The sequence below is a fragment of the Podarcis filfolensis genome (genome assembly GCF_964270895.1).
Source record: "Podarcis filfolensis genome assembly, chromosome: 8".
Taxonomy (NCBI): domain Eukaryota; kingdom Metazoa; phylum Chordata; class Lepidosauria; order Squamata; family Lacertidae; genus Podarcis; species Podarcis filfolensis.
Window position 1 is genome coordinate 61,035,403 of NC_139611.1, and position 18,940 is coordinate 61,054,342.

An 18,940-nucleotide genomic window follows, 5' to 3' on the forward strand; every position below is an offset into this window, starting at 1 on the left:
TAAGCATTCTGTACACTTTATTTGGCTACAGAACTGCACAGAAAAATCAAAGAATTCTGAAGGACAGCGGTGTTTCGGTTTGCATCTTGTTTCAGAAGTGCAAATTAGCTAAATATAAATTCCTTCAAATGTAAACTGAATCGGATTTCTCCCTCATCCCTCACAGTGGGTGTAACTATTCCACATGCTCTCCTCTCTCATACGCACACACAGCCCTGCTCCTCATCTGATCCTTGCCTCCTCCCCTCCCATTAGCAATTTGCATCCCTACTACTGAGCTTTCCAGTCCCCACCCCCACTTTATGCTGTCCTCACCACTCCAACTGGTGAGTTCCTGGCGGGGGGGGGGGGTGAGCAGGCACTGACAGATGCTCTGTCAGCGAACCACAACTCTCCCTTAATTTTATTCTGATGTGTTTCTTTGGCTATGTCCCCACCCCAGCCCCAATATTTGGCATTCAGAGGATTGGCAAATAGTGCCCTGGGAGATGACATCATTGTTCTTGCTGTGAAATAAGTGGCTGTGCTTTATTCCATCTCTGCCCTACTCTGGGGAAGGGCCATAGCTCAGTGTCAGAGCACATGCTCTCCATACAGAAAGTCCCAGGTTCAATCCACAGCCAAGGCTGGGAGGGATTCCTTCCTGAAATTCTGGAGACTCACCGCCAGTCAGCACAGATGAACAAACGCCTAACTCAGTATAAGACAGTTTAGTAGGTCCGTACCTACACCACTGTCTGTAACTGTAGGCTCTTGTAAGAACTTCCAGCTCCAGATTCACCAATATCCTGTTCTTTGTCCACATAGCTAGAACACTGGCAAAGACTGAACATGTACACAGACAGACACTGAGATGTACGGATCTCCTTCCTTCTTTGGCACCTGCTGCATAAGGACACATTGATGGCAAGACCATAGTAGAGTCAGTCTGCAAGCTCAAACAGGAATATTCTTTGTAAGTAACTACCGTTTTCAGAAACACAGCATGTGACTTTGGTACAAGGTTCCAAAAACTAATCACAGCAGACACTGTTGGTGCACCTGGCCAATAAAGCACTTGCCTTAAATTCTGCATCTCGCCCCAATTATGCAGCTGGAGGGGGAAACGTCATCACTCAGCTACCTTAGCACAACCTATTCAGATTGCAAAAATAGTGGGTTTTGGAGAAGAGGGCGGAAGGCAGATTGCTTCTGAGCCAATTCTTCCTCCTAGAATTGCCACCCTTTGTTTACTCACTTTTTACGGAGTTCCCAGTTAATGTCACTGTCAGCCAGTTTTGTGGTGTTCTGTTGTGGTCTCCCCTCAGACCAGATTTGTGGCAATTTTGGGGTAGTAAAATACAGCTGCTGCACAATTTTGTTTTGTGCAGACAAGTGTTGATGACTCTCAATGGCTACTATAGCTTTAATTAAACACTTCCTGTTTGCAGTCTCAGGTAATTTATTGCTTTGCATTCAGTGTGGCAGTAAAACTAGTGAGGAATGTCCTATTAATTGCCTGCCATGAATAGCCTTTTTAATACAGCCTCCCAGAGTCCATTTATCTTCCCAAGAAAGGGGGACTATTTAACTCTAAAAATTAGAATTAAAGCTTTTTCCCCTTGCAGAAAAAGAAACTGACATGAGGTGGGCAATGTTGAGACAACTTTTAAGGGGAAATAAATCTGCCACTAATCTTATTGCCATGCTCAGCATGAAACAATAAAAACATCAAATAAAAATTGAATACAGGAAACTTTTAATTAACATTAGAAAGGACATTTGCTGAATGGAATTTGCTTATGAGTAATATTATAGAAGGGATCTTGCCCATGGGGAACAGAATTGCAGTATAATCTAGCACTATATGCTTACGTCGAACTTCTAATTTCACTTCCACAAAATTGTGGGAAAGCACTGCATAAATAGGGCTAAAGGCTCTAATCTAGAATTAAGCAGTAACAGTACAGTGGTACCTCGGTTTAAGAACAGCCCTGTTTACGAACTATTCGGTTTACAAACTCCGCAAAACCAGAAGTAGTGTCCCGGTTTGCGAACTTTACCTCGGTCTAAGAACGGAATCCGAACAGTGGAAGGGCACCAGTGGCAATAGGCCTCATTAGGGAACGTGCGCCTCAGTTTAAGAACGGTTTCAGTTTAAGAACGGACTTCCGGAACAGATTAAGTTCACAAACTGAGGTACCACTGTATTTGCTGTTTATACCAGAAGAAGGGTCCATGGGGCTTGCAGAATGCAGTCAGGGATGGGCTTGGTATCATTAGAAGCTTCACAGTGCAGAAGGGATGAGTAGAGAAATCCAGCAGGCAAAACTGGTTTGCATGAAGTAGCGGATTAATTACTTATTTTTAAAGGGGGGGAGGGGTAACAATATGGGGAGGGGCACAGTAAATACCTGGGGCCCATGTTGAACTAAGATTGTTACCGTATATCCTCTGGCCAATGGAAGTCTGATGTAAGCCAACTGTTTTCTCTGACTCTTTTGCTGTAGACTATATATCCATGCTGTTTTTTGTGTGAACATGAGGACTAGAAGCATGCACTCAAAAAAATTAAATAACTGCTACATTTAAAAAGGAAGTAGTTTGCACATTTTGTAATCTCTGGTGTGTTCACGGATGACTCTAATCCCCATCTCAGGGTGTGTTCACATTACCGCCTTAGAGACGCCAGTGAATGCATTTCCCAGTTCTTTCCCCCCAGCTGTTCACATCAGCAGGGCTTCACAGTGTCATATTCATTGCTGTTTGTGTTCACACACAGGGAGTATGGGAGGGGATATCTCTACCCTATGCAAAGGTGTTTACATCTTGGCTAGAAAGGATAGGAACTGGCTTAAGGATCCCAAGGCTAAAGACTCCAATCAGAGTGAAGCTTGTTTGAGAAGCATCACATCAAACAATAGTTTTTTGTAATGAACTACAGGGTGGCGCTGTGGGTTAAACCACTGAGCCTAGGGCTTGATGATAAGAAGGTCGGCGGTTTGAATCCCCGCAATGGGGTGAGCTCCCGTTGCTCGGTCCCTGCTCCTGCCAACCTAGCAGTTTAAAAGCACGTCAAAGTGCAAGTAGACAAATAGGTACCGCTCTGGTGGGAAGGTAAACGGTGTTTCCGTGCGCTGCTCTGGTTCGCCAGAAGTGGCTTAGTCATGCTGGCCACATGACCTGGAAGCTGTATGCCGGCTCCCTCGGCGAGTAAAGCGAGATGAGCGCTGCAACCCCAGAGTCGTCCGTGACTGGACCTAATGGTCAGGGGTCCCTTTACCTTTACCTTACAGTATACATATGTCCTGTGATCATGCATTAAAAACCCACCAGCACTGGAAACGCAGTCAGTGTGCAGAAAATGGGAGTATGATGGACACAGTCTCAGTGCAAATGCCAGTTTAGCATCCAAGTTCCAGCAAGACTCCGGGCAAAGCAATGTAGAGTTACCTTACTTTCTATTGACTTTAAAAGGCCAGAGGCAGAGAGCCGAGTTCTTCCAGTCTGACCACACACACACACTTAGAAAAAGGGATGCAAAAGTTGAGCAATCTCCTCCAGCTATTTTTCCACCAAACTGCATTCAGTTAAAAAGTATATTTCCACAAGTGTGGACACGTTCTGGGTGCAAGGTTCCCTTCCATCACTGGCAGCTTGGTTTTAAAGGGGTGGGGGTTGCACTTTCTGTCCATACACGATGGCATCTGCTAATGGAAAGATGTAACTCTGGGTAGCCTGCAGGACTCTGAAGCTGGGAGTGCTTTCAAATTGGTCACAAGATCTCCCTTCTTTCAGTTTTTGTTCCACACCCATGATTCTTTCCAGTTTACAACGGGACCGGGGGGGGGGGGGAGGAAAGATGCTCATAGTTATTTTGTATGCGCATGCGCGCGCACACACACGTCAAACCGAGGCCAAATGAGGAAGATGGGAAAGGCCCGAAGCGGCGGGGGGGGGGGGAGAGAGTGAGGCAGGAGGGAGAAGGATGGAATTGCTTGATGTACTTAAGTCATGGGAACCGTGAGTGACTGGGCGGGGGGAGCAGGAGGTGGAGGATAACATAAAAAAGGTTGCAGCAGGGCAGAGAAACATTTGGCATCAGGGAGGGTTTTGCTTTGAAAATTGCTGTTATGACAAAAATTACATAAGGCTGTCAAGTAACTCAAGAACGCGTGGCTAATTGAATCAACTGCTTTCCGCACCCCCCACCTTTTTCTTTTTACTAAGCCTGAGCCCCAAAGCAATCTAAACACACACAGACACTGTTATCAATAGAAACACACAGTCACATCCACATCTAAAGCACAAGGCTCCCCCAAAGAATCCTGGGAACATACAGAGCTGCAATTCCCTTAAACTACAACTCCCAGCTTTTTTTGCAGGAAGGCATGTGATTGAAATCCACGGTGTGGGTGGGTGTGAACCAAGTCACCACATGAGATCCCAGCAGTGGGGTCCACATAACACACCTTCCAACATTTCATAGACTTTTGGTCCTGCCCGAACACAAGGATCGCTGCTGCACAAAGCCCCCCTGCCACCCTATCAAATGGTTATGCGTTACTGCTGGCTCTGCATCAGATAGAGCTTTGGCCTGACCCAGCAGCCAGGCTCCTCCTTCTTGTGTTCTTATGACCATTCTCAGGTTCTCCCGATGACATGTTCCAGGCTAGATAATCAGATCAACACTTGTGTGGTGAAACCAGGGAACATTCAAGACTCCAAATTTAGTGGCACTCATTTAAACCACTGCAGTCGGGAGGCTGCTGGTTCTCCATCAGACTGCTTCTGAAATAAAGATTAGATGCTTAAAATAGGTACTTTCACCCCATGCAACCCTTGTGGCCATAATTCGGCAATAACTCGAGGCAATTTCCTGAGTGGGGGTATGTTGGCATCCCACTACCTCTCATGCTAGAGATCCACCTTGTATACAAGAGGTCAGGTTTAAGAAATGCCTATAGGATCTGATCAGCATCTATCTAGTCAAGGGGTCTGTTTCCAAGCGTAAGCCTTCGGAAGCTCACAAACAGGATGTGACCACAGCACTCCCCCCAAGATGTTTGTACCCAGCATCTGGCAACCCTAGCTCCAACTATGTAAATGTTCAGCAGCTTCCGCCACCAACGGCAGAACAGACTGCAAAACAGACGGCAGCAAATTGAATTTTGATACTTTAATGGAATGCAACTGAGCATAATTCTGCATATTCCTTGAAACGCAACAGCAGGTGCCATGCAACAGGTGGCGGACGCAGTATGCCTGAATTGGGAAACCCTCTTCCTCTGAATGTTTACCCACAAAAGGCTGAGCATGCTTCGATCAAGGCCCCCCCACCCCACTTTTCAGCGGGGTGGAGGGAGAGATACAGAATGAGCAACACCAAAGCACCTTAGCTCCGCAGGGCAGAGTAAAAGCATCTGGGAACCTAGTGGAGGAAGCGAAGAGTTTTCAAAGCAGAAAACTACTCACTCTTTAGGATTCTTCAAAAAGCAACGCTGACAGCCGGGGCTGGTGAGAATCAAAGGAGACAAATCGGGCTGTTTGGAGATGTGGATCTTGAAAGCGTATGGATGACAGCAACGCTTGCTAAATTTCCTAAGCTGCCAAATGCACTTTATTTATTTTATGTACAGTATTTACATATTTCCCAATAACAAAAAATGTTATCTTGGTGATTTGCATTGAAGAAGGCTTGCCATTCAGGCAAAATATGACATCAGGTGTGGGGCAAGTAAAGCCGCAGTTGCAAAGGAACAACAGGAATTTCTGAGTGTGTTCCTGATTGTTCTTTTGCAAGTGTGGCTTTGCAATTCAGCAGCTTAAAAACCTGGCATGCAATGGAAGCCCCGCTGTTGTGAGTGCCGCTTGGGAGCTCCCAATTGGAGTTAATCACTGATGAAAGTGGGAGTTTGCAATTGGCACAAAATTTAAACAGTGCCAAATATAAGCCCTGCTGCATTTAAATAAATCTAAGTTAATAAACCTTGCTTTAGCATTATATGCAAACCCAGCCTGGTGCCTTAACTATAGCCTGTAAATGAAAATATGCCATGGTTGTTGTTGGATTACTCTGGTCTAGTTTGCACAATGTGGTGAGCTAAACTATATGGCTTACTAGGACCACACAAACCAGAACTTTGCTGGTATAAAAAGTCAGAGGGTTTTAGCAAGAAGTTACAGAACATGCCATGACTGGAAACAAAGCCGCATGCCCTACCTGAAAATTATGCAGGCGCAAACAGTATTGAAAGTGAGATTGCATATACCTAACCACCCCAATACCATAATGAGCGCAAATGATCATAAATACACAATAAAAAAGGCTGTTGGGAGGGGCCCTTAGAACCACACCTTTTAAAAAAAAAAAGGTTGACGCAGGGGTGTGTACCCAATATTCATCGCAACCACAGCATTCAGGGAAAAGGGATTTGAATCCTTTCTTTCCCAAGGGCAGCTCCAACACAAAAACACTGCCAAGAAGATGTTGTAATGTCATCTTGGCATGGTCTACCAAGGGGCATTGCTGCTTTCCCCAGGCATGCTTATGCTTGAGGGGGGGTCAGATCCTAATCCATATCAGTCACTGGAGGCACTGGAGTTGGTCCCGACTCTGCATTAGTTAACTTGGAGGATGCCCCAACACATGATCTTGTCTACGTGGCACCAGGAAAGCCCTGGCAGGCATCAGATAGGATTTTGGTGCAGGATATCAGGAGCAGGGCAGACAACTGGACTCAGCAATGACCCACCCAATTGCATCCTTCTGTAATTAGGGGATGAGAATGTGGGGAGGAAGGGATATCAGGAGATTTTTTTTTTAATGTTACCACCGTCAGTGATGACAGCCAGTGCAGCCTGTCTCAAGGACTCCACAACACACAAGTAGAGAAGGCAGCTAAGCTTCTTTACACAGAAGGATTGCAGGCTGCATTTTTCTCTCCGCCTGGTCACCAATTACAGGGCGGAAGAGCCAGCGGACCCCATCACTGAAGGGAGCCTCAGAGAGCTTAAATATGGGGTTTGCAAAGCCACAGCTGCAAGAGCAGGCAGTCCTTGCCCTGCCCCCTTGGCTCCAACCCACAGAGGCACATGCGGGGCAAATGGATGGGTGCTTTCAAGAAGGCTTAGCAGGGCTGGATTCTGCTGTGCGTCCAGGGAGATCCTTTCCACTGCTGCACCTCACCCTGCTGCACCAATGGAGCCAGGATGGGTGCTTCCAGAAAAGAGATGCAAGAGGTGTGCCCGGATGCAAGCCACAAGAAAGCGTCTCCCATGCTAGCTGCTTTGAAGGGAAGAGGCACAGTGCCAGAGGATGCCTGCATTCTGATGCAACTCCCGTTCGCTGGAAGCTGGGCTTGCACAAGGGAAGTGCATTGTGCCACTCAGCAAGACAGAAGCTTGACTAGAAGCTGACTTTCTTAGCTTACTGTCTTTTTTATTCATAAAAGTATTTGCACACCGCTAATTCATACAGAAAAGATCAAAGCAGTTCACAACAACTGCACATAAAACCATATAAAGAAAGGTTTTTGTGGGTTTTTTTTTAAAAAAAGGAATGAGCTAACTGTTGTGGGAAAATGTATTCTGAACTGCCTGCATAATCCTGACGGAATAGAAAAGTTTTCAGCAGGCACAGAAGTTGAAAGAGAAGGTGCCTGCTGACTCTCTGTTGGCAGAATATTCCACAGGATTGGGCGGTGACACTTAAAGGCACAGTTCCATGTTGTCAAATGAGCCTCCCCAACTCAGGGAACATTCCAGCCACATTCCATCAGATGATTATCAGGGACAGAACTTAAGTACCCAGCACTTAAGTTGCTCATCGCTTTGTAAATTAATACAAGAACGTCACTGAACCAGTGTTAGAAATTAGGCAGGCACCAGGTGCATTTTGCGACTCGTGCATGTCCAACTGCAACCACATGGAGATCTCTGGATGCCAGGTTGACAACTAACATCTCCAACTGGCTGGCCCCTCCAGCTTTCTTAAGCAGGTAAGCAGAAAAGGTTAATTTATTGCATTTCTTTCCACATATTTCTTCAAGGTGTACATGGTTTACCCCCATCCTCAGTTAATCCCCCCAATCAACCTTTTGTGGTAGGTTGAGAGGCTGTGACTGGCCACTCAGTGAGCTTCATGACTGAGTGGGGATTTGAACCATGATCTCCTAGGTCACAGTCCGACACTCTAACCACTACACCAGGCATCCCCAAGCTCAGCCCTCCTGATGTTTTGGGGCTACAACTCCCATCATCCCTAGCTAACAGGACCAGTGGTGAGGGATAATGGGAACTGTAGTCCCAAAACATCTGGAGGGCTGAGTTTGGGGATGCCTGCACTACACCATACTGGCTTTCTAAGTACTGCTATGGGGCAGCTATATCAATTAAGTAGGTAAATAGATATGCAGAAAGCAAAATGTCACTTAAAGAAGGATCTGAAATATTTTCCTCAAAGCTTGAATTCATTTTATTCTGGATTGCTTTATTTTGATGTTTTAATGTGCTGTAAACCGCTTTGAGTTTTTTTTTCTTTAAAATATAAAGCAGTATAGAAATGAGATGAATCATAATAATAATAACAATTATAACAAATTCCACCGCAAAAAAGGCACCTAGACATTCTGTTGTGGTGACCGTAACCTAGGTTTAAGGTGTCATTTGACAATTAGCTAATACATATATCTGAGTTTCCAACACTGCCTTGAACCTGGATGGTAGTAGATGCAGTGCAGATGCTTTAACAATTGTGTCACATGTTGTCGACCACTAGCAATCTGGCTGCTGCATTCTGCACCAGCTGGAGCTTCCAAACCAGGCTCAGGCGCAGCCCTGCATAAAGCGAATGACAGTAATTCAGCCTTGAAGTTATCAATGCATGGACTACAACCATCAGAGTATCCCTGTCCAGGAATGGAGAGGTAATCTTGATGGTGCATTCAGCCACATAGTTGTTAAGAGGAGGGGGAGAGACAGGCAAAATCAAAAGAAGAAAAGATCAGAAAAGGAGGAAGGGGGTCTTTAAATGCATATTTCAAGCTGAGCTTGCTAACATTACCATGCCCTTGACATCAGCTTGCCAACTTTGCCATATGCGTCTACAGACAGGGCCTTGAAGGTGCTAGACTGGAAGAAATGTCAAGCAGTGCAAACCCCACCTTTGGCACACAGACCAGATTAGCTGTTTTTAAATCTTCCCAAGATAGGCTCTGATAGACTACTATTGTGATTTTCCACCCCAGACGTCACCCAAGTTCAATCCCTGGCATCTCTAGATAGGGCTGGGAAAGGCCCGCTGCCCCAAACCCTGGAGAGCTGCCACTCAATGCAAATAACCCTTATCTGGTAGGCTTTCTGTGTTCCCCATTCTTATGCTCTGTTCTTATGGCCTGTTTACAAGTCCTTGCTCAGCAACAGGCTCACATGTGTGAATGAGACATCGCAGATCAAACACTGCTGGGCAAGACTTTCATATCACTTAAAATGCAGCACTTTTCCAGTGGGCTGAATTCAAACCGTTCAAAGGCCCCAGCAACCGCCATTACTCTGGAAAAGCCTCAAGAATATCAAGTTTGCACTTCCCATAAGAGAGTTTGTGTTCAGTCCAATTTTAGTTTGCAACTAGAAAACAGAGCAAGACGGTTCCCAGGTTGTTGGGAAACAAATGCGACTGTACTTGGACTGTTCTGAAGGAGCCATTCCTTTCCTGCAGGACAGAAATAGCCTGATAAAACATCCTTCAGTCTCTGTTACACCCTGAAAGGGAGAATTGGGTTAGCTGTCCGCAGCATGAAGTAGAGACAACTGCGGAACAACTGACTTAGACTAGTGGTGGGGAGTCTCAGGCCCAGGGGAGAAATGTGGTGCTTCTGACCTTCCTATCTGGCCCTTGGGACTCTCCCCAGCCACACCCCTCACTTCCTTGAGTGTTTTTGCCTGGCTAGAATATGTCTTTGAACCCTGATAAGCCTGTTGCTTGCCTGGTTGGAGGATCGAGAGGGATTTGTGAGTGTGAAAAGGCTAGCCTAGTGTGCAAATGATCCCTGACCAGCTAGCTAGGGATGATGGGAGTTGTAGTACAAAAACAGCTGGAGACCCAAGTTCGGGAAACACTGCTCTAAAATGACTTTGTGAATCTGTGGCTCTCTCCCCTGCCTCTTAGGTGGCCCCAGAGACTCAATTCTCCTCAAGGATCCTGATAACAAGTTTCCCAACATTCAAGCAACACACGCTATCAGGCCCTGCCTTCATGTCTCCAGACAAAACAAACCCTGTCCTTTTAAGCCTCCCCCACCCCGCAAGGTTCTGTCTTCTCTGCCAAGTAGACCAATTTAGCAACCCTGCCCTGCCTTGTCCAAAGGCTTTCCTGAGTTCCCATCCTTTCTGCCACAAGGTAGGGCCCTGTACCAAATGCCCTTGCCTAGGTGTGCAGCTGGGTGAGGGACAAGGTGGTAAACAAGAGTGAAAATGCTCTGCCTAGCTACGAATGGCAGAGCTGAAGAAGGGGTTTGTGTGAAGAGAACAAGTCACCAACCCTACAAAGGAGGCCAGTTTTATTCTTTCAACATTTCAAACTCATCAGCAGAGGAAAAAATGACAGGTTACTCTTCTCTCTGTGTTTGCTGAATATTGTGACTTTGCAAAGGGTCATTTTTAGGGGGAAATGCAGTTGGCCAGAGGGTGCTTAACCCTTCCTCTCCCTGCTGCTTTTCCTACTGCAAACTTCCTGGTAGCTTCCCCTGCCTCCTGCAATGCATACGAGACATAAATCCAGCTGTGAGAAAGATGGTTGGGGAAAGGAAGCTGCAGTGGGTGGAGAAAACCTTTAAGCAACCCTAGCCCACCAGTCAGAAAAAAGGTGTATACAGGGTTCAACTTTGATTGAAAAGACCCATTGAAATGAATGGCCATGACTAACTTAGGTCCATTAATTTCAATGGGTGTGAGCTGACTAAAAGTGAGTTGACCACAACCTGCAGATACCGCTCTAAACACTCACATTAATTAGTAAGGAACCTATGTCTGCCAAAGTCACACACTCTCTAAACATAGGCTGAATTTGTTAAGGCAAGATTCAAACTGGGCAAAGGGGGAGCACTGATGCTGCATCCAACAGTACAAATCAGGAACTATAAGGCTGGCTGGTTACCTTTAGCGAAGCTTAGTGCCCTCCCTTAAGGCATGGCTGCTTGATCACAATGACAGGTGTTCCCAGCCAGGTGTGAAAAGGTACACTTGCAAGTTAATCTGCAGGAAGTATTTGTGTGTCTGTGTGTTTAATGAGGCGTGCAGTCTCTCTGGGCATACAAGCTGTGGCAGGGCTGTTCCCTGGGATGTAGGGCCTTGTGAAAAGACAGGAGGGCAAGGGGAAAGAACCCCTGTACCTTGGGGGCTGGGGGCAGGGATGTCATATCAGTGTCAATCTAGGATCAGCTAGCTAGAAGGTAATCAGGAAATGGGTTTCCTGGGGCTTTCTTCCAGTTTGGGAGAGGCCAAAGCAAGAAAAATCAAAGCAATTGTTTCCAAGATTCAGGAAGCAACTCCCCGGCTCTGCTGTCACTGACCACACCCTGAATCAGCATTTCACTATGTAGATCTCATTATCAGGAGGGATATTTGGTTGTTGGAAAATGACTGATGTCACTTTTGTGGATGTATTTGCAAAGCTACCCTGACCAAACTGGATTCTAGAGAGCAGGTTGGCCTTCAATGCATTTAAAGCTCACAACAATGTGCTCTCCTAATGCCCCACAACCTTGAGGACTAGTAGGTTAATGTGTGAGCTGACCCTATTTGAGAAACATATTGGTGTTTGTTGTGACGCAAGGCTGCGGGAGAGGTTTGCTCATTGTGTTTGATCCACTGTAGAGCATTCACAAAAGCCAATGATCTCTTGAGGCTGCAATCATCAAGAAATGAACATGCGTGTATGAACCAGGCTTTGCCTTGTATGTGACAGGAGTCCTGTCAGAGGCACATCATCACATTTTTAAACTGGATTAAGAAACCCGGAATAACCATCACCCTTTGGTACAACATCCACAAAAAGAGCGGACACAGGTGTCCCTTACACATACCTATTCACACCTTTGAATTCCTCTGCACAATGCATAGTTCTTATGAGAAGCAGACCTAACCATAGTGTGGGTGAAAAAACACATCCTCGCTCTGCCATCAGCAAGGATATTACCTACACACAAGTAATGTGTCAAGAGGACTAAAGTCAGTCCCACACTAGCAACCAAACCTGATGTGGTCAAATAAAGTAAATGACAGCTGGTGGTAGGAATGTTGGGACTAGGAGCTGGGAGACCCAGGTTCAAATCCCTGCTCAGCAGTGAAATTCACTGGTTGCCCTTGGGCAGTCATTGCCTCTTAACCAAACCTACCACATAAGGGTTGTGGTGAGGCTAAGATGAGGAGGAAGAGAACCATGTATGCCACCTTGAGAGCTCTTTGGAGGGAAGGTGGGATATAAATGTGATAAATGAAGCCAATCTGAAGTGCAAGGATATGATCCTGCGTATATAACACAGGAGGGAAAGGAAGAAAAACCAGGTGGTAGGGGTGTCAATAAACCAGATGCTCAGACAGGACAGGTTAAAAGGGACCACTGGGGAGCGAGGTCAGCCATGTCCCCCACATTGCCCAGTATGCCACAAATGCCACATTGCCCAGTATGCCACAAAGAGCCAGTGTGGTATAATGGTTAAGAGTGGTGGACTCGTAATCTGGTGAACCGGGTTCGCGTCCCTGCTCCTCCACATGCAGCTGCTGGATGACCTTGGGCTAGTCACACTTCTCTGAAGTCTCTCAGCCCCACGCACCTCACAGAGTGTTTGTTGTGGGGGAGGAAGGGAAAGGAGAATGTTAGATGCTTTGAGACTCCTTCGGGTAGTGATAAAGCGGGATATCAAATCCAAACTCTTCTTCTTCTTCTTAATGCCCACCCTGCCTTGGGCTGCATACACACCACATATTTAAAGCACATGCCAGCCCAGCAAAAAGAAAAAGAAAGAATCCTGACTACTAAAGTTTGTTAAAGGTGCTGGGAACTGTAGGTCTGTACGGTGTGTACTCAGCTCTGGTTCTCATTTTTACTGAAGGGATAGGAAGGAGTCGTAAGCAGAAGTAAGCAAGCAGGAGCCACGTGGAGAACCAGGGGCTAGAACACAAGTATCCATCACAGTGCCCTCCAGACATCGTTCAGCTACCGCTGCTGTCAGCCACAGCTAGCATGGCTAGTGGTGGAATTTCTAATTAGACTGTCAACATCTGGAGGGCCCCCATATTGACTACCCCTGGGGGAGAAAATCAAAAGTGATTCCCCCCAGTCATCTATTTGCCTGTAAGTGTGTTGAGGTGAGAGTTAGTGTGGGGTTGTGGTTAGAGTGCTGGGAGACCACAGTTCAAATCCCAATTCAGCCACCAAGCTCAGCCTAACCTACCTTGCAGGGCTGGGGTGGGGAGAACAATGTATGTCGACATGAGTTCCTGATCCCCTAGTTTCCATTTTCTAATATCCATCTGCAGATTGGCCAAGTTCAGAAACAGGATAGAATAGCCTTGGAAATAAACTGACAAAATTTACCAGCAGGCATAAATAAATAAATAAATAAATAGTCTGCTGCAAGCTGGCAGAGATGGGGAAGAGAGGTCTGTCCCTCCCACAAGGCTGCGTACAGGGGAATGGTCAATGTTCTCTAGCCTTCCCCCGCCAGCTCACTCCCTCACTTGTAGTGGAATCCCATGTCATGTGTGGCTTACCAGGCTAGAGCTTAATTACAAGGGTGGGATATAGGTTATTATAAAAGTCTGTATGGTGATATTCTTTTCTTTAAAAAAACAACAACACACAAGCTAATGCATCATTTTACCTATTCGGGATAGTTCATAGCTGAAAACAGCAATGTAAAGTTTAACCATTAAAGAATTTTCTTTTCCCTTACGCCATAAAGCTTCAGTGTTTGACAGAACCAGAGTGAAAATTGAAATGGCAGCCCTAGTCAAAAAGGATCAACATTTTCTTTCCAGGCTTTGCAAAGCAGGGTAAAAAAGGTTGGGTATCCCAAAGGCTGAAAAGAGTCAAGTGTACCAAAGAGAGAGAATAGATGTTAAAAAGTAACAACTGCTTTTCTCATTGTTGAATGACCACAAGGCAAAATGCAATACAAAAATAGCAAGAAGCATTGAAGAGAGTTCAGATTTTCTTAACACCAATTGCTATTTTCTCCTGTCACATATGGGGAAAGGATTCGTTGTTTTAAACCCCTCAAGGACCCCAATGAATTTGAGCACAAGGAATTATTACTCTTAATCTCAGCAAAACTGTATCTAGCAAGCCTGAAGAAGTCTTCTGTCTGAGGAATTAAGTTTGCCAGTCCTACCTGGCATGAAGGGGCAAATGGAGGATCTCAAGGAACATAAGAACTGCTGGATCAGACCAAAGTCTGTCTAAGTCCAACATCTTGCTCTGGAAACTCACTAACAAACTATAAAGATGATGGCCTTCCCAGCTTCTTTTAATCAGAGGTATACTGCCTCTGACCACAAAGATTTGGAAGCTGCATTATAGCAAGTCAGAGCATCAGCCCTAACTGGCAGCAGCTCTCCAGAGTTTCAGACAGGAGTCTTTCCCTGACCTAAGTGGAGATGCCAGGGATTGAACCAGGGACCTTCTGGATGCAAGGCATGTGCTCTGCCACTGAGCTATAGCCCTTCCCCAAGTCAGACTGTTAGTTCATCTAACTTAGTACTATCTATACCAGGGATGGGGGAACTGTAGCCTTCCAGTTTTGCAGGACTCCAGCTCCCATCAGCCCCAGGCAACATGACCAACAGTCAGGTTTGGTGGGAGTTGTAGTCCAACAACATCTAGAGGTGACCCATTTCCTGGTCAACACTGACTGGCAGAAGCTCTCTGGGGTTTCAGGAAGTGGTGCTCATTTCCCAGCCTTCCTGGAAATGCTGGGATTAAACATGGGTCCTTTTGCAGGAAACATGAAAGTTAAGCCTTTGACTCGGCTGCTGTGTTGATTTACTTTTCCTCCAGCCATGGCAGCGAGTGGCCATTGCCTCACCTGAAGAGTAGTAGGGAGTTTCACACATTAATTCACTGTGTGAGAGAAAAGACTTTTTGTTTGTTTGTCCCAAACCAACTTCTGCAAATCGCCTTTAGATCAGCTGGCTCAGAGGTGTAGTGTTATTTGCTGGGAGGGGGGGAGAGGGAGGATGTCTCCCTCCCCCAAGATTTCCGGTCAATGGCAAAAGCATAAGGAAAAGCATGTTTCCAGATGACAGCACCTCTCTGAGCGTAAGCAGTCAAAATAACTCTTTTTGCAGAGTGAAAGAGAATGTAGATTGCTTCGAAGAAAATAAACTTAGAAGAGAGTGGTTTTAAGAAAGGGAGAAATCCCTGAGGGGACTCTGTACAAAACTCAGGCTGAGTCTGAAATTGCCGGGCCGCTGAAGCATCCTTTGTGGATGGATGGCCTATGTGCGCACATGGAGTGCGCTTTTCTATACGTGCGCACACACATACCCTGGAGAGACATCAAGAAAAGATAGCGGAGGGCTGGAGCCATTCTGTACCTGTGGCTTGGCAGGGACTAAGGGGCTGCGTTTGGCTCTGGGGTGGGAGCCAGGCGTTGGCTTACACTTGGGTTAAAATATACATGAAGGAAAGCCAGCCAGGGAACCTGAGATGCCCTGCAAGGCCCGTCACTCCCAATCACAAGTGCTCCGTCATGGTGCAGCTTTATCCAAACTGAAAGACATAGGGAGCCCAGGGAACGCAGTGCCAGGGCACCTGCTACTTCTTGGCTATGGGAAAGGGTTGGGCAGATTTAGAAGAACACCTTGGAAAACGACAGCAGGGGCTGCTATAGGGTGCCTACACATGCACACACAGCTCAGAAAAATCTGGGGTATAGGCAATTGTCACAGGACCACCTGGCATCTGTGCCCTGTCTTGCAGAAATCCAGCCACGATCCCCAAAGTGGAAATGGTGGTTGAGGGAAGGGGAAAGCACTTTGTGCACAGAATCATGTTGGAACAGGGGCTCCACAAACATGCACACCAAGTTGCCAGTGGCAACCCCGTCCTTTGAACTGGAGGGTAGAGCTGGGGAGAAGGCTCGTCCCCATGGCTGCATTGAGCTTTGGAATTATTTAGAAAGCAATGAGAATCTCACTGCTTTCTGAGCACCTCCGAAATACAGTGGGGCTTTGTGGATGAGTCCCTTACTCCCAGCCTCCACCAGATCCAACGTGTCCCCAACTGGGCTTCAGAGGTGCTCAGAAAGAGGCCTGCAGACCAAATAGTTAGATGTATTAGGCAATGTCAAGCAAGTCAAGTCATACACTGGCTGCATTCACACATAAGGCAATGGTTTGTTTTAACCATGGGTTTGTTCAACAAACGCCAAGCCACCTCACAGATGACCAAAGAATCCATGACTTATTCCTACACTTAGCTTGTTTTCCATCAGACCTTGTCACATGCCTCTGCAGCCTGAAGCACCTCTGGAGAGGGGTCGCCAAAGACACCATAGTTAAGGTGCTACTTGGGTTCAGTCATACACAAAACGATAGTTAAAATAAGCTGCAGTTTGCAAGCCAACAACAAATCATGGTTTCACAGCATGATTTGTTGGCAGGAAACAAGCCATAGTTAGTCTACTGAGCTGGGTTTGCACGTTTAAGCAAACCATGGTCAAGTGAAACAAACCATAGTTCAGTGTTGTGTGAACCAGGCTACTAAATAGCTCCTTTCTCCCAAAGCACTTCTACCAGAATCTTTCACAGCCCTACCTGGAGATGCCCGAGATTGAATCTGAGACCTCTTGCGTGCACAGAAAGCACTTTGCCACTGAGCTGTGGCCCTTCCCCTGCTTTGGTGCTTCCTTGCAACGGCTTCCCCCGGAACACTGCTTGGCTGCCTAGGCATACCCTGCGCACTGCGCACAGATTCCACAACTGCCTGAGCCTCCCCCATCTGGAGATCATCGAAACAGGAAAGGAAAGGAATGTCCTGCTTCTTTCTAAACAATGGAAGGCTCTGAATTTTTCATCTGCCTGAGAAACAGGCAGCTAGGAGAGCTAACACAGAGCTTTGGTTGCTTGACAAAAGAAAGTTTGATCAATTAATTCATTAATTCAACCATCTGACGCAGCAATCTCGGGTTAGGGGTGACTCAGCCATCTCTGCAAGAGGGACTGCCAGGTGGAGGGGCTTGTTCATCTCCTTTTCAATCCTCCATCCCACAAAAGGGGCCACCAAGCCAAGCTTAGCCATGTCTTTTCTAACCAGAGCTGCTGGGTGGAGCTCATGAAGCGGACGCAAAGCCAGCCTCAAGGCAAACTCTTGATTATTCAGCGATCACGCTGAGTGTAGATTTGGGGCCTGATCACTTGTTCCCTACCAGAATGATTGCAGAACAGCAGCAAAAAAGGGTTGGGATTGGTGGGACTGTAGTGTCCAGGACCGCTCAGCAATACTCCAAGCTGTCTCCTGTTTGTAGCTTAGGAAGCTGCCACATATCTGGTCAGGCTATTGCTCCATCTACCCCAGTACTGCAGGGGGACAAATGCAGCTTGGGTGGATTCAGAAGAGAACCAGAGAAATGCACAGATGGTAAGGATATCAATGGCCATGTTCTACCTCCACTGCCTTAGACTTCCAATTGCTAGGTATCACAGGTGGGGAGAGAGCTTTTGCTTCCGGGTTCTCTTTGTGAGTTGCCCATTGGAATCAGTTTGGTCACTGCAGGAGCAGGATGCTAGGCTAGGATTTGGCCTGACCCAGCAGAAAAGCTCTTCTGATGTTCAGGCTTGTGAAGACTGTTCTGTGTATTTCTTACTAGAATCCTGAGATCCACATACTGAAGCCAGCTGCAAAAAACAAACATTCAGCGTTCAAGAATTCTGAGCCTGGGAAGCTATTTTGAGCACCAGAAATGGCCTGAACTCAAAGTCCTTCCACACAGACATCAGTTACTGGCGGAGTAAGGTGGACCAATGGTATTACTCTACCTAACACAGCTTCCTAACTCCCTAATCTAATGGAAGGTCTGGATGGATGGTTTGTAGTGCACAAGGCTACAGGTGGGAACATATTACTAGGCTGGAGGAAGGGCTTTAGGTCAGTAATGGAGCATCTTCAGCAGTTCTAATCCTTGCACACACACACACCACCATATGACTGCAGCCCTGGGCTGTAAATCAAGGAGCAATAAATGAGTTGCTTCAGCTGGGGTAGGGTGGAAATGGAGCACCTATTTGGCTGGGGTGCTGCTGAATACAAGACCCAACCAAGAGGCCCACAAGGCTCATTCTCAGGCCTGTGGAATAGTCTTTTCCACTGGATATCTTACTGCAGAGGTGGGTAGATGGGTGGGAAGCCTGTGGCCCTCCAGATGGGGGTGGACTCCAGCTCCCATCAGTCTCAGTCAGAATGGGTGACCGCAGATACAGTCCAAGAACACCTGGGGGGCCACAGGTTCTCCACCCCTGCTTTATGCAGGGAAGCTTTATCGTGGGAAATGTCTTATCCCACACTTCAGTCTCCCCATCCCCCACCAGCAATCTCTGTTCTCCTTGTATTTACTTTTTCTAATCTTCTAATATGGCGAGGGGGATCAATAAGGTTTTGGCCAGGCTGAGACTAGAGCAAAGGCTGGTTGTCTACCTTGAGCACTGAGCTAAAAATGTGAAGCATGAAAAAATCACCCAGGCCGACTTGTCAAGGGAGGTGAGATCAATTCAAAACATCATACAACATTCCTGATAAACAATTCAGTTTTGAAAGTATTAACACATTAAAACAGGCAATGTCAACCATGATTTGCGGCTGCATAAGGGGCTGGAGCCACAGCTCACACAAAATAGGGGAAACTGATAAGCAGCAACACAGATGAGATGCTATGCCAACAAGCAATTTCACAAATGGCCTGCG

At 46.5% G+C, this 18,940-nt stretch overlaps 1 protein-coding gene across 27 annotated transcripts in view; it reads right to left on the reverse strand.

Annotated features, from left to right (window-relative positions):
• The window catches only part of MAP7D1 (MAP7 domain containing 1), a gene marked incomplete at its 5' end in the record, with an annotated part of 55,511 nt that overhangs the window by 31,809 nt on the left and 4,762 nt on the right, over nt 1-18,940 (reverse strand). For 8 of the 27 annotated variants that reach the window (XM_083625451.1, XM_083625450.1, XM_083625447.1 and 5 more), the window contains one exon: nt 13,434-13,512. The exons of the other annotated variants lie outside the window; for them this stretch is intronic. In XM_083625451.1, the coding sequence (XP_083481577.1) occupies nt 13,434-13,512 (79 nt within the window). Of the gene's footprint in view, nt 1-13,433; nt 13,513-18,940 lie in introns of those variants that run through there. 27 annotated transcript variants of the gene reach the window in all.